This window comes from Prorops nasuta, unplaced genomic scaffold (genome assembly GCF_024137725.1).
Source record: "Prorops nasuta isolate Cenicafe-Biocafe unplaced genomic scaffold, Cenicafe_Pnas_1.2 PNAS00011, whole genome shotgun sequence".
Classification (NCBI taxonomy): domain Eukaryota; kingdom Metazoa; phylum Arthropoda; class Insecta; order Hymenoptera; family Bethylidae; genus Prorops; species Prorops nasuta.
Genome location: NW_027116808.1, coordinates 602,241 through 623,711, shown reverse-complemented (window position 1 = coordinate 623,711; position 21,471 = coordinate 602,241). Strand labels below are relative to the sequence as shown.

The window sequence follows — 21,471 nt, the reverse complement described above, 5'->3', positions numbered from 1 at the left end:
GATGCAGGACTGCGCGAGTGGGTTGTCAGCGTTATTTGATCGGTTTTCTGCGTAATTATCACTTTGTGTAATGCGAGAGAACGATTTCTCTGCGGAAAATATTTTCGCTAGAAGAAGATGAGAAAAATGTTAATTATCGATCGCGTCGATAGGATTTCAATGGTGTACTCAATATGGGTTAATCGGTGGCATTAATATAACAGGAAATTTCGGGATTAGATTTTCAGGAGAGTACACATCGCCGGGATGTGCATGTACAGGGTGTTCCAGTTTTACACGTCGCCCCGAGAGATCGATGATGGAGTGACGGATTAGGCTTGATATTGCTATTTGCTATCAACCCACTATCCGCTTAATTGATCTCGTGTTTAATTGCTTAACATACTCGACTCAACGAGAATTAATTAAGCTTACGTAATTTTGCTCAATCGGAAAATAATTTTTCAATAAAATCAGACAGCTTCTTCGATAAATTCCATCAAACGTTTTATTGAATTTTGCGTATAGCTATATGTATACGTATAAATATAATAATATATGTATACAGAGTGAATATAAGGATGGAAAAATACTGTGTAAAGAGCATATTGATCAATCTCACAAAGCACTGTGATTTTTTCAACTCATTTGCATATGAATTTACGCCTATATATTGATACACGTGTGGATGTGTATGTAGAGCATGCGTGTATGGAATATATGGAATGTGCCCAATAATCTCCTCGGTCCACGCAATAAAATGGAATGCAGACGTAAAGGGATAAGTAGATGTATATGTGTGTATATATATATATATATATATATATATATATACATGGACTAACTATGCTGAACCAACAACTATATTTTAATAGCTAGCCTTCTCCGGCACTCTGATATATTACCTGACCAGACTGCTTTAATATACATACGTATGTATGTATGCACAACGAAATACGTATACCATACATACAAAACTAGCCGGTACCATTGTATATTCCTCCGCAAGCATTCGTTTCACGTTATTTCGTCAAAAATAACAGATGCAAAATCATATTTTTCCATGTGAATTATTGATTTCTCTCGAACGAAAGAAAAATTTTCCTTTCAGCAAAATCTTGCCAATTTTGGTTTATGGAAAATTTACAATAATACTGAGGATCAGTGTTACTGGCTCGTATTTAAAATATCATTGGGAAAATGGTGATGGAAAGGAGGAAATATATTTTTCGATCATTCGGGAGGGAGGGGGGAGAAAAGAATCTTGATCGTTGTCAGATTTTTATTCCAAAAAGTTTATACACTGTAGTAAGAGGAAAAGGAGGAGGAGGAGGAGGGGGGGGGGTAAAGTATGGTACAGTATATGTATATATATATATATATATATATCGGGCTGGGCTAAAATGCACTCGATGGTAAATTCTCTACTCGTACTCGGAGAGATCCCGCGAAGACAGATTGCGGAAGATCTCTCACGTGTCACTGGATCACTATACGTTCCTCGGTAAGCTCTTCCAAGGTCCTCTTTTCATCGCGTGGCGAAAAGTTCGCCGACCGGAAGTAACTGATCTTTTAGGAACGTAATCGCGTACGACCGTTACGCTCCACTCCGTTCATAAATCAAGATTTCAATTCTCTCAAGTATTTTAAACTCCTATCAAAATATCGTAGGAGTCCTGAGAATTTCCCATTCACGTCGAGTTCTTCTTTCGGAACGCTGATGGATATAACGAACGCTGACCTTGCTTATTAGCCCGAATTTCGTTCGAGTTAATTCACTGTTTATCGCTCCATTCCGATAGCAACCGTATCCTCGACTCTCGAACACACGTACGAGTATTCTTTATACGCGAAGCGTGTAATTGAACAGTGGTTCGTTTAAAATTTAATATCTTTTTTTTAATCACTCGATGTAGTAAAATTTCATTTGAAAATATAAAGTAAGAAGGAGGATTATGCAAGGAAGAGAATCAGAGTAATGAGGTAATTAGTAACATTTTACTTGGAGTTTTGAAGCAATAATTTCCCAGCAGACCGAGGCAAGAAAAAATTAACGCAACGCGGAAACACGTAACATATGCACTATAGAGAGAAAAGCACATAATGGTTACCTATACGTTTTCACTCCCGAGTGGCTGAGGTATGGTTTTTAGTTGCCACGCTGCAACTGTTTTTAGGTATTTTATCTCTCTTCTTTTTTTCTTCCACCCCCACCCTTCTTACTTTATTGTTACTTAATTTCGGTACTCGCTTACCCATACTGCACCGTGTTTCTCACAATCGTTCGTGAACAGAACGAAAGTTTGCAAACCGATCATTTTACGTAAAAACATAATTTAACCGAGTTGATACGTAATTTCCTATCTAAACCATTTTAGCGGCCAACTCGAAATGATCGATCAAAGTCTAGCAAACTCGTCGATAACGCAAAATCGATAAGACTCGAACCATCCATCATAAAATTTCTGTGCAATCTTGCCGATCCAAACGCTATACGTTCGAAAATTCTAGCAATTTTCTCTAAATTTTATAGAATCTTCTATCTCAACGATGGATTAAGAAACGACGTAATATTTTTATCTACAGAATCAGTTTAATTCGAGGAATTGAAATTTTCATTTTACGCTAAAATATAATGCATATAGGTGGAGAGTAAAGTAACAGACATGACGTGAGTTTGGAAATTCGCATTTTAATACCACAAGAAAAAAATAAGAAATTAAAGTAATTAATCAGATCGTGTAAAATAAAACGATATTATAATTATTATAAGAGATAATTAAATCAATAGCACAGAAATTATTGTGTCGAAGTTATCTAATTGGCAAGATTATTCGAGTAAACATAAATTATAGAGAGTAAAAGCGAGGGAAGAAGATGGATTACGTGGATGGACCTTAATAGCCTTGTGCAATACCGAGTCGAATGTGTGTACGTGTGTGCACTGGGCTTGTGTGTGTAAGAGAGTAGAGAGAAGAGAGTGCTAATGAAGCAGAAAGCAGACTAGTTAGGCAAGCAGCAACGAGGGAAGTTGGCTGCTTATACATGCTGAACGATTGGTTTGATTGAAACTGTCAAACTTTCCTTTGAAAAGCCTGCCAGACGTGCAGTTGCTGTCATGTCCAGTATCTTTCTTTTTAAGTCTATTATACGTAGTATATATCCACGATATATGTTTGCGAACATTATATTTGCCTGCATCCATTAATTAATTATCAGTCATCCCATTCCCGCAAGTTTGCAAAGTAGAATTTATTCCCTATCCTCACGCTTTTCTTACTACCATAATTATTATTATTATGGAAAATCTCCCCTTTAAAGAACAATGAAAAAATGAGAAAGAGTCCGTCGAAAGTTAAAAAATAAATTTGCGTTAAAAGTCCATGCATGTACATATCTTGCAATTATTAATTCGTGCAGATCGAGCTCTGCTAATTAGAAGCTTTCATTAATTACCAGCCACGAATGTTAATGCACAGCAATTATGCTGATACGTAGTTACAAGTATTTATAACTGCGCACATCCTAACGGCAATATTCACGTTGCATTTAAATTGTTCAGTGAAATAAACGGAGCGATTCTTCGAGTTTCAACGCGAAATGATAAAATTCCTCGCGAGTTGCAGGAACTTGCAGCTCTGGAACGATACGGGTTCCAGAGTGCGAGTAATATTCTTAGTGTTTCTTGAAACTAAACAGTCAGACTGAAATGCAGATCGGGTATTGTTTCCATAATTCTCTCAATGCCAATTCCAGTCGTTCTTGTTCGCATTACGAGCAGCTCCGAGCCGAATATTCGACACGGATTCCACTCTGCGGAAACAGGATAATACACGTGTACCTTGCGGATCATCTCGAGTCGCTTGGCTTTCTTCGACGGGCTGTCGTAACAAATGTAATTTTACCACTTGTGTGCGGAACGTGTTTCGCCAACTGACATAATTCAACGACACCCACAAAGAGTATTATCTCACTTATTATATATATATACTTGTTTTTCTTAAACAATTTCAATTTCAATTTACCAGCATCCTCCACCTGACAATTTCTCCTTGAAAAATACTGCGAGTAAATAAAACTAAAATCCTAGAATATCTGCGACTGAGAATTGTTGGGAGTTAAGGGATAAAATTCTCGGTGTGTGTGTCTGTGTGTAATAAATATTTTTTTAAATTACTAGTCCTTTTAACCCATTCCCGTACGATTATTGTCCGATAGTGTATATATTTATGTAAATTTAAGTATGTTCGCCACGAGTTTGATTTGCTAACGCTATTGTGGTTGCAATTGCGAATCTACGAGTTTCACTCGTTATTCTACACGAATGGGCTAATTATATCTGTCGGTGAATAGGGGAGTAAACAGAAAGTAACTCGATGCAATATTTGCAATATCGTCACAACAGCGTTGCAGTTTGTCGTTGTTCGTAATTACAAATTTTTTAGAAATTTTATGTTAATAAATTGTAATTTTTACGACGACGAAAGCTCTGGGTGAAACGCGCTTTGCATTGTAGTGGTAAATCGATCGAGTGATAAAACAGGCGAAGGCTCGTGGTCGCTTGGTACGAGTAGCAAAATTCGCGGTGGCAGCGAGCAAATAATTGCGTTATCCTACGATGCGTACCGCGCAATGAATATAGTGTACAGTACTGCTTTGGAGAGGAGAGAGCTCCTTATAATGAGATTGCTCCTCGTTGAGATAAACTCTAAAAATTTCTTTTTTCAATTTTACCGTGTGAAAACGCGAAATTATTCAAGTACCTCTAATTCTGTAAATCTGCCAAAATTTTACACGATTGTTATACATATTGAAATGTTCTGTGTTAAATTATTAATTAAAAAGTTATGAAATACGAATAAATCTCAAAGATTTAAATTTTTTCATTCTCCTCTATTTTCCTGCATTACCGAAAATGAAAAGCTGATTTATTTATATGTATTTATTATTTATGTGATTTATCTGTCTATAATCAAGATGAAGATCAGCATCTTCCACCCACAGCTTTGTCTTCACTTTCGCCAAAATATGTTTTCTAGCCTGCTTTCATTTTTATTAGAGCAAAGCAAACACCTTAACGCTATATGTTATGATTGGTAAATTCTGTTAATTCGACCAATCATGACGCGTATTAATTTTAAGCAGCGCTATTATAGTGCTAAGCTATCTAAACATGCGTAATGCTGAATTGTTTGCTGAATTTAGTATGCTGATCGCTGATTGGTTATAAGAATGCAGATAACTAGTCAGCAATCGCCGTTTTAAATCCAAAATGGCTGCAGTCTTTAAATCATCCAGACCGGAAGTGTGCTTTACGCAGCTTACTCAGCAATCGCACTTGATTAGCGTATTCCAAAGCTTCAGCCAATCAGAGATTCGATTACGTCACTTCTGGATGAGCACGTTGCTCGTCACTAGTGACAGTTCAGTTTTCGAATCGCCACGTGGTGTGGTTGTCAGTTAATTCGCGCGCGCCGGGATTTTTTCGTCGTAATTACTGACAACCGGTTAATTAATCGCGATTATAAATAGTTAATTACATTATTTTAATCATGTACGTGCAATTTGATTATTGTAATAATTTAATTCTACCTCACAGAAAATTCCTAAACCTCTGAACAAAGTTTCCTTATAACAATGAATTAATACTTCAGATAGATTCATTCTTTAACGAATAGTTTAGTACGCAATGAACTATTCCTTATTATACGAATGATTTTATTTGTTATATTAACAAAATTTATTCATTGTTGTAACGAAAGATTGTTCATTAATTGAGGCTATTTTTCCTAGTGCGGGTTTAATTAAATTAATATAACAATGAAATGCATAGAGTGATTAAAATAAAAGTATTTACGCACGTAGGAATTCGTCTAAATGTCGAAAAAAATTCGTAAATAAAGACAGTGCGCGGCGCGAGTGATGTGCAATGTTTTGGAGCATGCAGCGGCCAAGGGCAACAGCCTCAAGGACTCTCATAGCCTGTAAGTAACATTACTTTTCATTTAAAGCCAAAACAGACTTCAAAATATATAATCAAAAAGATTAAAATTGAATAACATGGAATTTCTTTTGTTTATGTTACAGTGGGCGACCTCACTTTGAGGTGTAAGTGCGCGAATCGAACGTCCGCGTCGCGAAGTGAAATTTTAAATCCGTTTATCGAAGTGAAGTTATTAAAGTTTCGCGTCGTACAGTGCAATTTTTTAGCTTCGATTTACGCAGTATAATTTTTAATCTTTCGCGCCGTGCAGTGAAATATAAAAAATCCGCGTCGCGTCGCGTCACGCCGTATTAATTTATCGCGAGTGCCATCGTCATCATCTCCTGCAGGCTGCTGAGCAGATGGATCATCGTTGGATTTTCGCCGAATGAGTGAGTCCCACGGGTAGAACTGTGGATTTTGCTTATTTAACCTAAGAATGACCGAGAGAACCTACCGGTAGCTCCCAATCGGTTCTTCTTCGGTTAAAACCATTTTTTCATTTTTTCTTGTCTTTTCAGGTTTAGCTTTCCGATATAGGTAGGCATTTTAGCTTTCCGTACTAGGTAGGCATTATAGTTTTCGGTGTTAGGCAGGCTTGCTTTTTCAGATTCCTTTTTTCCAAATATTTTTACCCTTCCCATCCCTTCACGGGGGTAAGAGCAAACATGCTCAGGAACAGAGTTACGCGCAACGAGTTTTGTTCGTTTTTGGGTTTTTCTTTTTAAATATGTAAATTATTTTTATGTATTAAAGATAAATTAGAATTATAATAAAGCAAAAACGATCAAACATAGCCTCTGCTCTGTTCAAGACCATTGCAATACCCTTCACGAGGTGCCCCTGATGTCGCAAAAAGCAATGGATCTAGAGGATAGATAAGGTACCTCGAAAAATTTACCTTCGTCTAAAAATATTAATATCTTTTTAATTCCTTCATAAGATTTTTCAATTTAATAATAATTTAATCCCGAAGAATTTCAACATGCTGACAGTTCAAGCAAAAATAATTATCTCACCTCTAATAATTACACTAAACGAAACAAGAACAGAAATCGTGAATATTCATGAAATTCAGTTGCAAAATTAACTGGCAGAACTATAATTACATAGACTAATTGAAATATCTGTCGAGTCGAGATTACACTGCGATATGAAGTAGTTTTTTTCGTTCATTTTAAAGAAGACGTCGAGAGGAAACGAATCTGCGAAATGTTGGGCGATTCTTGTATTTCCCGAAGAAGCGGAAAACGTGCGTTGCACTCGAAAAGGAAGGGAATCTTTCGGTGGGATCGAAAGCTCGGTTAAATAATGCATGTCTGGTTTCTCCGGTGACTTAAGCTAAAAGTATCCCGTCTAACTTGAGAAACATTCGCCGACAGATAATATTGTGCGTCCGACGAGATGTAGCTCCGCGATTCGTTGAATATTTTAGCGAACTTGAAGAATTCCATGATTTGAAGAATTAATGGAGTATTAGCATACGAAGCAGGGAAAACCGTGGGGAAAGCAAGTGGACCAATTTGGGAAAGTTTTACCTCTTGCACTCTTCTGTGAACGGTGACTTTGTGCCACTGATTATCATCGAATCGAATCTTGGCTGGTTTTATGTGAAGGTCCAATCGACCTTTGGCCAGTGTCATGCCGACTGCTACTCCACCATCGCGTAGGGACACCGTTAGATAATCGTCTCCTTCACCTGCAATTCAAAATAATCGTGAAAATTACGCGAAATGCTTCGTGTTAGGTTTATTGCGCAGTTTTAAAGGAACCCTACAAAATGTACAACGAAACGCGTCGATTCGACTGAATATTAAAAAAAATATTGCGTGGTACAGTGGGTTTTTATTGAGTAACTTTAACAGCTTTGAGTAATCAATCAATATTTTGCCCATCGATATGACGATTAGTGGGATTTGCATTACAGCGATATGGTATATATTTCAATCTTTGTTGATGCTCAAAACTACTATCAACAGTGCGTTGCTTTTTCAATTAAATCATTTTCAATGTTTTACCGTGAAAGGGCAATCAGTGGATTGCAAAACACAAATGGAAAATTCATTTAACTTGATAGACTTTTTGCAGCAGACAAATATTACAATAGGTGCCATTAACAGATTTGCATCGTTCTGAAGGGTTTATAAAAAAAAAAAAACGTCGAGTATTCTCAGAAAAAAGTTTCTCGCGATGAGATATAATATTAAAGCAGTAAATATATTTTTAAACTTGTGTGTATCGCAGTAAGATATTAGCACATAGGCGTGTGCAATTTATAAGGAAGGAAATTCGTGCTCTATATATATATATTCACGTGGTATATTCGAGAGTCAGCAAGAAAGTAGAATGCAGGACTGCAACGCGTTATAATAATATTGTACTATATATTTGTATTGCGAATTCCATTTTCCTTCCAGCAGCATTCGCATTTACGCCAATTCCGTTTTGCAAAATTTGTACATATAACACGCAGCTGAAGCTTAATTAAAATTTCTATCTCTCTTATGTAATATCTACCGAACTAGCTAACAATTCCACGAATAAATCCAGCAAGGAAATTTAAGCTTATTCAGCCACCATAATTTTGCGTAAAATACGGTGCACAATAGAATTTGCAATAAGAAAAATTGTCTTTGTTATTAAACTGCGGAAATTGTAGCAGTAGCCTTGTTACCAAGTTTGGTTAACATTGCGATTGATAATTGGATATTGTAGTTTGGAAAGCTTACGCGATGACCTTGAACTAGTGTAATTAGGAATACAAGGAGTTAGGCGTCGGAGAGGGAAGGGGGGTGGGGGAGGTAAAAGTAGTTGGAACATTGCAACACGGGGAACACGTAGCAAGTTTTAGCTCCGCAATGCCGCAACACGCAACGTCCCTTCTTCTTGCACTTTAGCACCTACCCTCGAGTTTGTTGCTGCAGCTCCTCCTGCTGACCATTATCTACTTTCTCTCCAGTCTGGACAAACTTCCTGCTACGAGTTTACGCGACAAACCAAAGTAACTTACGTTTTCCTTGTTTATATGTATATATCTATACAGAAGTCTCAATTTTTAAACGAAAAAATTATGTTCTCCTCACCGGAGTAAAACAAGAGTCCATTTGGTTGTCTGGTCTTGAATTGGAGACCAATGGATTCCTGAGTGCTCAAAAGTGGACTCCCCTTCCTCAAGTCTATCGTTAGGTATTCCGTACCCCTGAAGGATGCTTCCGATGGAGCCTTGTCTGTAACAAAATGCAAAAGACGGGCACTTTAGAAATTATTCCTCAATTTATCATCCCTTCTTCAACTAAGCTCCCAGATACAGGGGGGATGCAGCTAAACGATAAAAATTCGTTATAATTAATTACGGGAGAGAGAGAGGGTTTCTAGCTGCGTGTATCTTTACTCTGCTTTTTGTGTAGATTTCTTGGCAGGTGGCTAGTGGTTTCAATATGGTTTCTGTGGGATTTTTAATTGATGTACGAACGAAGCCACCTGGTCCTCGTTATCCGACGTCTTCTGATTGTTACTGGTTGGGATACAGGGATGAGAGGGGATGGGGGGTGAAAAGGCCAGCGGACGCCTTAATGGTCTTGGTCCTCTGCCAAATCGTGCTCTCCAGTATGAAAGCGTCGATTGAAATGTTCATTGTATCCGCAAATCATCGGAAATATCAGGTTATTATAGCTTGGGCTGTACTAAATTTTCCCATGACCAACAGTCTATTCTTCCTCTCCTTTATAAACTTCTCAATGCTTTTCGACGTTTGTCTCTTCGACACCAACGAAGCTATTATAAATCATTTAAATATAGTATAATGATAATAATTGACTCTTGTCAATTATTAAACTTGAAAAATTATGAGATATACCGTAAATCTATTGATTTTATTGAGCGATCGTCATATTAAATTATTTCAACAGTTCATAGCTCTATTAATTTGAACAGTATTTTTTTAGGATTAAATATAACGCGTCAGGGGATTTTCGTGTGAATTAATTAATTAAAGGATTTACAGCGTTTCGCTGAGCAGCTTCGCTATTTATTTCCAAGGGGGTTATGGACGGAGCAGTAGTTAGATCTTTCGGAGAAATTAGCTGGTGCTATCTCTGAATTCTGGCTAGCGACTGTTAATGCTAGCGAAAACGATGTCGTGGAATGTCCGTCGACTGCGAGGCGGGGTCGTTGCTCGTGAACAGCCGGAGGAAATTATCGTAAAGACCAAACGCAATTACATTTCATTCCTCGAATTGTTGCTAACTTCAACTTCTCCAATCTACCTAATTTTATCTGCAACTTCCTGATAAGCGTTTGATCGAAAAAATCGATGATTTTAAATAGCTTTATTGGAATGTCTGTACCTAGAGAGTGTTTCAACATTTTTACCACTCAAAAACATAAAAAATATCTCCTTCTTCGTTGGATACTTCGCTAAATCCAAGAAAAACTTCGAACCTTCCATACCCACTGTTCTGGGCGAGTTTCAGTTTTATTAACGAGTTGAACTTTATTCCGATGATTAAATATATCTCATTAGAATTCAGTTTTTCTTTAAGTAGAGTTTTCTAGTACAGCTGGGAGAGAAAAGTTTCGTATAATCACTGGGTATGGCGCAGGTACATAAATAGAATGTGCTTGCGAATGACAGAGACTGTACATACGCTATTACTAATCCGTATTTAGCTCCGTCCATTCATTAGAAAGTCAGTTCTGTGCTTGGTCTTCCTTTGGAAGAAGCACACCTGTCTCACTAACGCGATCAATCCGACTTCCCCCTTCCATTTTACTATAAATCTCCCTTTTCACCACGAAACAATAGTCGAGCAGGTCGTAGCACGCGCGAAAATCACCACTCACCTATTGCAAACAATTCTATACTATTCTCCTTGAAGATATCAATTTTCTTATCAAGCAATTAATTAGCTCAGAAAAAGCATTGAATATTATCACTGGAAAATGAGATGCATCTTTGAATTCAATAATCCTCTCAACTCAATCGTACTGGTTTTTGTCAATCCTGGCAAAGATAGAATTTTTTAAAAAATGATAAAAACTAAAATTCTCATTAGAACATATATATATATATATATATATATATATATATGTATAATTAACACATAGATAGAACCTAAAGATTACACTAGATTTATTAAATCGTACTGATTTATCTACACCAGCTTAAGAGACATTATAAAACATGAAAACGCTTAGTGGAAGCTTAAACTAAAGCTGAATTTATTTCTTAATCTCCCTGACGTTTTGTGTGTTTGTGTTTTGGTCAGTTGATGGTTGAATGCGATGGAAATGCAGGTTTTTGTTGAAAGTAGTTTTGTTGGTGGAGAGTCGAGCAAGGACAAATGGATAATGGACGCAGGACGCACTGACGCAGTACCAGCAGTAAATCCCATAACGATGTAAAGGTTACGTAAGAGACGTTGCTCGTTTTAGTAGATTTATCGTCGAGGCTGCTCCTAGCACTACCGGGCATAGCTGGCTTGCTTGTGGGGGCTATCTCTCGTGGCGTCATCGATCAGAAAGAGTTTACGCGATACCAGAGTGATAGAAGATGGGAATATGCCCTGTGTAACATAAAAAAGCTCCATCGTTAAGACCCTATTTCTCACACTTTCTTCATAAATCCTCCCTATACACAAACTGCTTGTGCTTTTTCTCAATGATTCAACAAAACTTTATTCCATACCATTATGTATTATATGTATATATCCGACTTTCATTATTTTCCACCTTTAGGCTCTTAATAGCCTATAAAAATAAAGGAAGGACAGGTTTATCTGCGAAATTACAACCTGCCACGATGAAAATCCTCTTTTATTATTAATAATGTTTGATTAACAGCTTCGAGCTGCTAACTAAAACGTCCTGTGTATTCTACTTGTTCTTGCTCGTGGAAAACTTTGAAAAAGCAAAAGTTTTACACGTTTCAAATATTTTCAGACAAGCAAGATTTTGTACGTTTTACTGGGAAAGCTATATTCTTGCACAAATTTGTTTGTCTTTATTCGTTTTGTTGGTTGTGCATGATCCTCTTTGCAAAGAACACCTAATTTATTCGTTTATATGAAAAATTATTGCTAGAACAAAGAAATTTTTTCTGAAAGTTCAGTTCGATGAAAAATGTAGATCTAAAAAAGTTGTTAAATTGAAAAATCTTAACTAGCATGATTTTTTACGAGTTATGGTAGAACGTAATTAATTAGAGTGTGACTATATCGATGAGAGAAAGTTCAGGATATATCAAATAAATTTTAGTTAGGTGTGGTGGTGTAAAAATGAAATTAGTGCTAGTGTTGGATTTCATCCTCGTTTATCGATTTGTGATTAGTCTGGTCATTTTCGACCTCAGAAACTAACGAGGTCCTGTGGGAGCCACTTTTTCATTCTCTCTCTCTCTCTCTCTCTCACACACACCATTTTTTCATCCAGTCCCATACCTCTTCTATATTTATACCACCCCCCTCCCCTTCTTGTATTTTCTTCCCCACTGCAGAAAGCTTTCACTTGCCAGAAAATAAAGCATCTTCCTGTTGCCTTAAGCCCAGCAGCATTGGATGCACGCGAACAGTCGAGGAACTATATCGTCCTTAATAAATCTCGATGGCCTTACAGGATAAAAACTGGACTACCGACTTATTTCGATTTCAGCTTCAGCGCGCAACTTGCCCATTAATTCTCGAAAGCCCGAGAAAGGAGTGTAACATTTACTACGGTTAAAATATCGATACAAGTACATTTACTAAAAAAAATACTTGGTAATTTATAACTAGGCAGAAATACAATGGTTAAAAATTCAGTAAGTGGTCAATTTCAGAATCCACGGTTCATATACTTTAATAATGTTCTTCCCTCGCATTTGTCCGAAGCAATGATTTTGGGAAAATAGAACTGTTCGTGAATAGGGCCATATACGTAGAATACATGGTGTAAGTTTCCCCAGCTATACGCATATACGTATGGAAATGCTGAAACGCGCCATCGCTTAATGTTACACGTCGTTGGCAGAAATGTCGAAAAATGCAAAATAAGGCAGGAAGCGAGTTTTTCAGCTCCCTGATAACAGTCACAGCCAACGGAAGGACCAACGATAACGTAAAAGTTGTTTTTTACTACTACCACTAGTGCAGTAGTAATACTACGTACTACTAGCTATATATATGTATATGTATATATACTTTCACGAGTATCTCTTCCCAACACTGTACTCGATACACCCCATATAAATCAACGGCAAACCTGGCAAAGAAAATCCTGAAAGTTTAACGGAAAGGAATAAATTTTTACTAATTAGAATTGCGACTGTCCACCATAATTAATAATCAATTTTTAAAGCTTTGGTACGATCGGTCGATAGTCAATATTGAAAAGCAGGACTGGAATTATATAAATTAATAGTTGCATTGTAAATTATTGCAAGATTCTATTCCAAAGAGAAAACTTTGAATAATTAAGGGCCGAGTGAAATTTGCATTCTCGCTATTATCGGTTGATTTATAAACAATTATTTCCCGTTTTATATTATTGAAGATTGCGTTTGTGCACACTCGGATTAAATAGATTATTTAAAGCAGACTAGAGCTAAAGGGATTCAGTTTTAGGTTGATAAAAAATTCATAAAGTTTGAATAATGTTGTTTGAAAGAGTGTGTGTATTTTGGTTGCAATCTGCATGTATATATTATATCTATGTATATGCGTTGGTTGGAGACTGTTCGCCACAAGGACTAATGCCAAACTCTCTGGAGCATCTTTGGAGTCCTACGGGCACACACTGAGCACAGTTCTCGAGTCGCCCCGCATAACAGTCGCGAGCCAAACGGAGGAATCGAGGCTGGGGCTCTCGTGAAAATCCGTTGCTGCAACAGACACGCTACAAGAATTTTCACGAAACGAGCTCCTTCCAACCAATGTGCATTCTACGAGAATCCATCAGAGTTTCCGCTGCAAGAAATTGAAAAGAGTAGTCCTTCCGTTTTACATAATCCATTCCACTGTTTGTTTTACCATCGGACTTGCGCAATGTGCCACTGCAGACTTCCTACATTCCTTTTTCGCGGAAAGCTGGAAAATTGAATTTATTTTAAATAAATTGCAGTTGAGATTGGAAAAATGAAGTGTTTTTACGGTTTCGATGATTGGAAAAATGAGCTGGGTCTGGTTCCACCGTCTCGTTGGAGAATCCTCAATGAAAATGGTATTTTGCCCACTCGACCTGCTATTTATTTGCAATCGTGTTCAAAATTCACGACTCTTCCATCCCAGACTCCCTTGACAATACCAGATTGATATTCGCTATTTTTCTTTTGAAATAAAAAATTAATCAACTGCTACGTACCATCAGCTGGCTCCGAACGATGTTTCGCGTAGTTCGAGTTTGACTTTCAGCTCAATGAGAAGCGAAAAATCGTTGTCTTTTTTACGATTCGAAGCATCCGACGAGCATTGTCAAAATTTGCTCTTCTGCTTGGACCGTCATACTACATACGGTACGGCACGTACACACACAGCTGCACCAAGAATAAGGAACGACGCCGCACGAGTGTTGAAGTTGGGCTAATTTGGGCGCAATAGCTGTAAATCATAATTTACAAGAGGAAGTAAACAGAATTGGGAGAGAGACTGATATAAACTTGACTCAGGCCTTTGATATCAATGGCAGTTCCGCGTCGACGGTGTTTAGTCCCTAATTTGCATAACTAGCGAGCACCGATGCTATACATTCCAGTCGTCCGTTGGTTATTGCGGATGGCATTGATGCGGCTGCTCCCTCGTGGCGAATGCGGTTAATGCCTCATAATGTCATTTGACCTTACCCTCCTCCTACTCCACCTACTTCACCCCCCCCCCCCCCCTCCTACTCCTACCCCTATTCACGTAATCCTCCAACCACCATCCTCCGCGTAATACCGCTTCAATCCTCACTTGACAAAAGCTTTTCTCCAAACCAATAATCAAGGCTTAAGTACTTCAATTAACGTAATCGGATTAATTCACCATTTTTAACATCGCTCTCTCATACTCCTTTCACGTCATCTTCGTAATCTGCATGTAGGAAATACCGAGACCCGATATTGGCTGGTGTAATATTACGCGTCAATCTTGGCACAATGCTTGGGCCATGAGTGGATCAAGACTCGACGATTTTTCATATTTTTATTCTGATTTTGCTTAGTAATTCTGTACTGTTATTTACTGGTATATATATATATATATATATATATACGAAAGAGAGGACTATATTTGCAAATTCTAATTACCTCGTTACACTTTACTACTTTATTATGCACCTCAACTAGAAACTTCTATCACTGATATACGTCCATTTATCTCAATTATCCTTCCATCGAAGATCTATAATCCATGCATGGTGTAAAAGTTGACGGAAAGTATGCAATAATGAGAATCCCAATACCTTTTTAACGAGTCACAAAATTATACTCATAATATAAATGTAAAAACGCAGTAAATGCCTATTTAAAAACAATGAATAATCGTGCATGTATAGATGATTTTAAATTTTGTTTTATAATTTTAATAAATATTAAGTCCTTTACAGCGTTCCTGTTTCCACAGAAGGTTAGCTTTATTGGAAAACGAGTTCTCGTATTCGTGTGCTCGTATCATTGTATAGACTTATAATTGCCCCAGAGTCATAAAAGCTCGCAAAGAAGATAAAGGTTTAGTGTACCGTGGATAGGGCGGAGGAATGAGCGAAGAGTGGGAAAACTAGAGTTATAGTTAGCTGCGAGAAAGAGCGTGGTTACCTCGTGAAAAGAAGTATAGCTTGTTATATCGAAAACGCTTTCTCATTACGAGAGCGCCGAGTCCAGAAAAAAACTGAGAAACTCTTCGGAACAGCAAATTTTCGCTGTATTCAGCAGCGAAGGCACTTATGGTTAACCAGCAGCAGTTTGGATTGGTTTGGACGCAGCGGCCACAGAAAGCATTGCTGTTAGCCTGCTACGCGAAGAAAATAGTTGCTAAACAACTATAACGAACGCGCTTTACAGCTTGCAACGAAATTTATAACTTTCTTCCTTGACTGTCTTCTTCTTTTTAAGCAAAACTACATCTTATTTTCATCAATTATTCCATACACGAGGAACAGTCGGTGGATCATCGCTTGAAACAGCAAAAAAAATAAAATTCCTTTTAAATACTGCAAGCAGAGAGAGAGAGAGAGAGAGAGAGAGAGAGAGAGAGAGAGAGAGAGAGAGAGAGAGAGAGACGGAGTACAACATTTAATTTACTTTAAAAATGACCCGACGCTTGCTTTGCGCGTAGAAATTTTCGTAATTCGTCTTCCACGCGTCAATTAAATATTCATCCATTTTCATAAATTTCATTTACCGGTCGTGTACCTTTCACGGATATTTTATTAGTCTGCAAAGTTTTTGCTGGATCAATTAAAATTAAAAATTTTCAAGCTACATTTTCCATACTTTTTCTATAGCCGTTTTAAAACTTCAAACGTAAGGTTAGCATAGAGAGCTAGAAAAATAGTTTAAATGGATGATTTTACAGCAGCAAAAGTAACGCGAGTCTTGTGTACAAGAAAGACTCGAGTGGAAAGAAGAAACAATAAGGAGAGTCGAGGAAAAACTTAATTAGCAATCCTTTCAAGCCTGACACGTTATAACACAGTAAGAAAACGAGCTTTGGTAATCCACGTTCTAGCCACGGCATAAATCTTGCGCAGGGAGAATATTACATTCTGGAAACTTTAGCTGCCTTCCTTTAACCAACCCCCTGCCATATTCCACTATATACCTATACCAATGTTTTTTCTTCGGTATCGTGTATTTGTGTACTATATATATGTGGTAAAACAGAGAAACTCCCTCTGTTGCAAAGTCAGGCATCGTTCTTGCTTTTTTACATAACTCAAAAAACACTCTGTAAATTAAAACCTTTTGCGTAACTGGATATTATTAAATTAACAGCCAGGGCAATTGAAAAGTATAGCTGGCTAAAAAACGGATGGCTTAATCGCTTAACACACTTGACGGTGGAACATTGCAAGCGTTAGCATTGTTTTTCTGCGAGTGGCTTTGTGCCAGGACATTGCTACACTTTGTACTATAGCTATGTGCTACCCAATACCCACCCCCTGACCACTCCACCACACTGTAATTCCCCCCACCCCTCTCTAACACACTCTTATTTCCTCTACTGGCTATCTGACAGTATCTGTCTCTTTTAACTACCAGAAGCTCTCTTCGATCTAACGAAAGAGGGACTACAGACATTCTTGGCCAAGCCTTTTCTAGACGAAGCAACAAGGGAAACAAGACTTTTCCTGTTGGAACGATTAATTCTCGACTGTAGCTCAGAGTTATGATCCTGCTAAGAAGCAGACTTCGATACATTATGTATTTTGTAACACAAATAAAGATTATATTTGTGTAATTATCATCAATCGTATCTAAGATTATTTTGGAAATAAATATTAAAGTAATTACTGTAAATTTATAAACAGAGGTTATTCTAGCTTATTTGTTAATTACCATTTTCCAAGTGATAAAATATACATAAATAATCCAAGGTAGTTTTACACACACATATAAACTATTTGTTTTACAAAGTGCATTATATAAACGATTAGCAAATTTATTGGAGCATTTGTATCGTTATACTTACGTTTGCTGTGTTTTTCTAAGGGAGCTATAAAGGAGCAATATCGGAAAGCATGTAAAATTCTGGTTTATTGTAGCAATTTGTGCTGAAAAGAAAATTAATTGGTCGAGGCATTAAGAGGTGACAGATCACGTACAAGTAGGTAATATCGCTACCCTTAGCGGAGATGAGACTAATAAGGGCACAACGCTGCGTTCTACCTAAGCTGCTGTTCTGCATTATTGCTAAGGGTAAGATTAGTAATTAGCGAGACTCACTGTAATCCCATGGCCAGTAATTGCCAGCACCAGCCGTAGGCAGCACCGTACTCCATGCTTCTACGACGAAACAGAAAAACAAAGAGAAAGAAAGTAAGAAACAGAACCATGCTTGGCCTCCTAGTTAAACGAAAGAAAAACGACAAACACCGAGACTCCTTGTTACGACTTAAATCCACTTTATGGTTGTAGTGCGGTCGTGGGAATGCATTTGTTTAAAACTGTGTATGCTCAAACTTACAATGCAACTTTACACGTTTTGTGTATTACCAGATTAAGAGAAAAAAAAAGAACGATAAATAAAAATCAATGAAATATCGTTGGGCCGAGTATAAAATTCGTGCATTATACATTCACGAATAATGGCAGTAATACATTTGGAAAATGATATGGAATTATCGATCGTAAATGGCAAATAAAAGAAGATCAATATTTTATGGCAAATTGGCAAAATGCAAAGTGGAAATCGCTTCTGGGGGTATTCAAAACGTGGAGTAATCGTTTCACGAGATTTTCACCTTTCGTTCCAAGAATCCTGTGCAAAAGTTCACGTGTAGCAGTAGTTCTGGTGAAAACAATAATCCAGCTTGAGCACAGTTTTGCTCGTAAAAGTGCTTGTGCCAGCTCAGTGCTGCAAAGCTCCAAGGTAAGGCAAGGCTGGTTTCGTGTAAAAAGGATACTAGCATAAGGCTATTTCAAGCCTCGAGAGAACGATTGGAAAAAGCCAACGTGCGTTCCTACACGCCACGTGTACGCATTTCGTTCATCGATCCACAGCCACAAATGTATTATACATATGCTGTACAGTTGCAAGGATACACCGAATCCACTCGTTTGGTTTATATTCCAGAATAATTCAGGAAATTTCAACGAGGCAGCCAAGATTTACTTATAAATAATAATCCTTTTTGCCAGGACATATATATAGGTTCAACATTCTATTTTATTTCATGGAATTCGATCAATATTGCTCCCTTATTAAAATATACCTGTCTCTTGCAAAGAATGCTCGAATTTTAGATGTAGGATCGATGATTGATTTCTACTACTGAGAAATTTATTTGTTCTGCGGGGCACGAATAATATGGGCCAGAGTTGCTATCTTTCGATGGTTTACCTTGAATTTATAGCAATTTTCTTACCGCGAACAAAGCGAGTGACTGCAAGTCGTATCCTTGCGTTAATGAGTCGAATCAGTTATTGGTATTGACTACTGAGAAACAATTTAGCTGGACTATATATGGTTCGAAGAAAAGCGTCATTGCGAGAGCATAAAGAAATGGATTAAGATGGAAATTTTATAGTTCTATTTATTCTTTATATTGGATAAAAGGTGCATTTGCCTTCAATTTAGGATTTTTTCTCTTTGTTTGCAATTTGCATTCTCCCAAGGAAATCTAAGTTGTACAAATTCCGTCTTTTCTGAAACGGATGCTTTCGTAGATTCAGATAGAAGATTCCGGTGCAACGTTTTTCACCCGTTATCAGCGCGTCGCTGCTAACTGAATTAGAAAGTATTCGAGCCTTGCGAGTATTTGCGTACTTTTGTTATGTGCGTGTGTGTGTGTGTGTGTGTTTGTACGAGCAGAGCGCAAGGAAAGTGCACGCACACAGCGAAAAGTGGGTCAACGATCAACAGCTTTGTGCACGGTTGGAAGTTGGCCAATTTTCAGCCTCATTCGCAATGCAGTGCCAATGGAACATTTTCAACAACTTTCTCATTTTTCGATTATTCATTTTTCAGTCCCTATATCCATGCCTATCAAATCTTTGCAGCTTTAATCAAAACTTTTATAACTTTGTTTGAATATATTTTTCAAAGGCTACTGGGAATAAGTAAACGCTGTACAGAGCTTTGGATAACATTTTTTATATAAAAATTAAGAAATCCTATGCATAACACTGTAAACTTGATAAATATGATTTGTTGTATTCTAATAAAATGAGGAAATATAAAATATTGCTAGAATATCACTCTATTTTCGCACTTATACAAATTTTTATATTATATCTCAATGCACGAACTATGGAAGTTTCGTCAGGTAGATTTATAGGATAAATTCAATAGGAGAGAAGATTTGGTATAGATTTTTGAATTAATAAGATATTTAGAAAAATAAACACTAGGCAGAAATACCAATAGTTGTTCCTCATTTCATTAGGTATTACAATTTCTGAGTTATTACGCATTGTAGACTTATCATTTATAATTTGCATGTATAATTAGCAGCTCGTTGCGTGAGTGCAGTAACTACAAGGCCAAGTCAACTTGTGATTTGCATATTGCATACAACAATTATGCTGTTTTTATATAGACAGTAAATTAATTGATAAAATGGGTAAATTTTTTCGTTCGTAATTTAACAATTTAAAATCTTAAAAAAGTATTTCGACTGCATCCTGTGGCTCAGGATTTTGGTAAAAAGAGGGCTCGAGGAAAATAGCGGTGAACTTTAGGGTCGAGTTATCAGTCACGTGCTGGAGAAAGCCGGTAGTGGAGTATATAATAGGAAAAGTGGGTCAACAATCAACAGTCTCGTGTGACTGGTCTCCCACGCAATAACGACAAGGCCGAAGCTCGCATTGCCAGCTTAGCATGGCTTGGAATCACTAAAAAAGAAAACACCCACTCTTCACAAATACATTTACATACCCCACCCAATTTCTCCCGACCCTATGTACTCCTGAAAATTTCACTCTAAAATATTTAAAAACTTATCAAATCGCGATTGGATTGCTTAAAACTATTTTTGCATTCGTTCTATCCCAATATAAATTTCCTCCGATCGTTTCGAAAACTCTCCAAGCAAATAATTCAAATTTCTATTTCAAAATATTCTAAACACGATAGAGACAAGCATGAGAATTTATTATTTCTATCAGCTTATGTACCAAATGCCTTTAATATATACGAACACAAGTAGAAGCTCGAGGAATTCACGTGTTTGCCAAAGAACATGATCACAGATTGCGGTAATTTGGATTATTCTCACTGGAAACGCGCATTGCCTTTCAAAGGAGCTTTGTAGATTGCGTTGGTTGATCCGTGAGCCCAAACTGAGAGATTTAGATAATCCCAAGCTAGCATTATAGCATTACCCAAAAACCAAGATGAACAGTTTTCTGTCGGGGTACAAGTTTTATGATAAAAATCCAGTTCTATCGTGGGAAAAATTTCTTTCTTGGCTAATATGCTTGTTAGCCATTTTATTTCATATCAAAGATTAATTTTTTCTGCACTTTTTCGCCTTTTCGTACGAAGCCTCGTTAAATATTCATAAGTATTATTTTCGAGATGGGTATATGGTGGAAGGTCGCTCCGTTAATAGCAAAGACGTGTTGGGTATCAGCTCATTCAATTTATTAATAATTTCAAGCTGTGCTCGTTGACCAATTATTCGCAATTGCATGGTCGATCGAAGTTTCTTCTTGCTTGTAATAATGTGTATAAATATTTATAGGTATACTCTGTGTGTATAGTTCACTAAAAAATCCAAGTGTCTCTCTGTCATTATTATAGCAGATTCTGTAAATTTCATAATAATCAACTCGTCCTTGTCCCTCTGACTACTTCTCCTTGTAATAACCTTTAGCATTCGGTTCCTATCTCATTAGC

The 21,471-nt window shown here is 37.2% G+C and overlaps 1 protein-coding gene across 1 annotated transcript in view; it reads right to left on the bottom strand.

Moving 5' to 3' along the window:
• Positions 1-21,471, bottom strand: part of LOC136777673 (neurexin 1-like) — a 193,835-nt gene that overhangs the window by 95,424 nt on the left and 76,940 nt on the right. The window contains exons 4-6 of the mRNA XM_066734143.1: positions 17,856-17,915; positions 9,046-9,189; positions 7,501-7,661 (exon numbers count right to left, since the gene is read on the bottom strand). Of these exons, the coding sequence (XP_066590240.1) occupies positions 7,501-7,661; positions 9,046-9,189; positions 17,856-17,915 (365 nt within the window). The remainder of the gene's footprint in view (positions 1-7,500; positions 7,662-9,045; positions 9,190-17,855; positions 17,916-21,471) is intronic.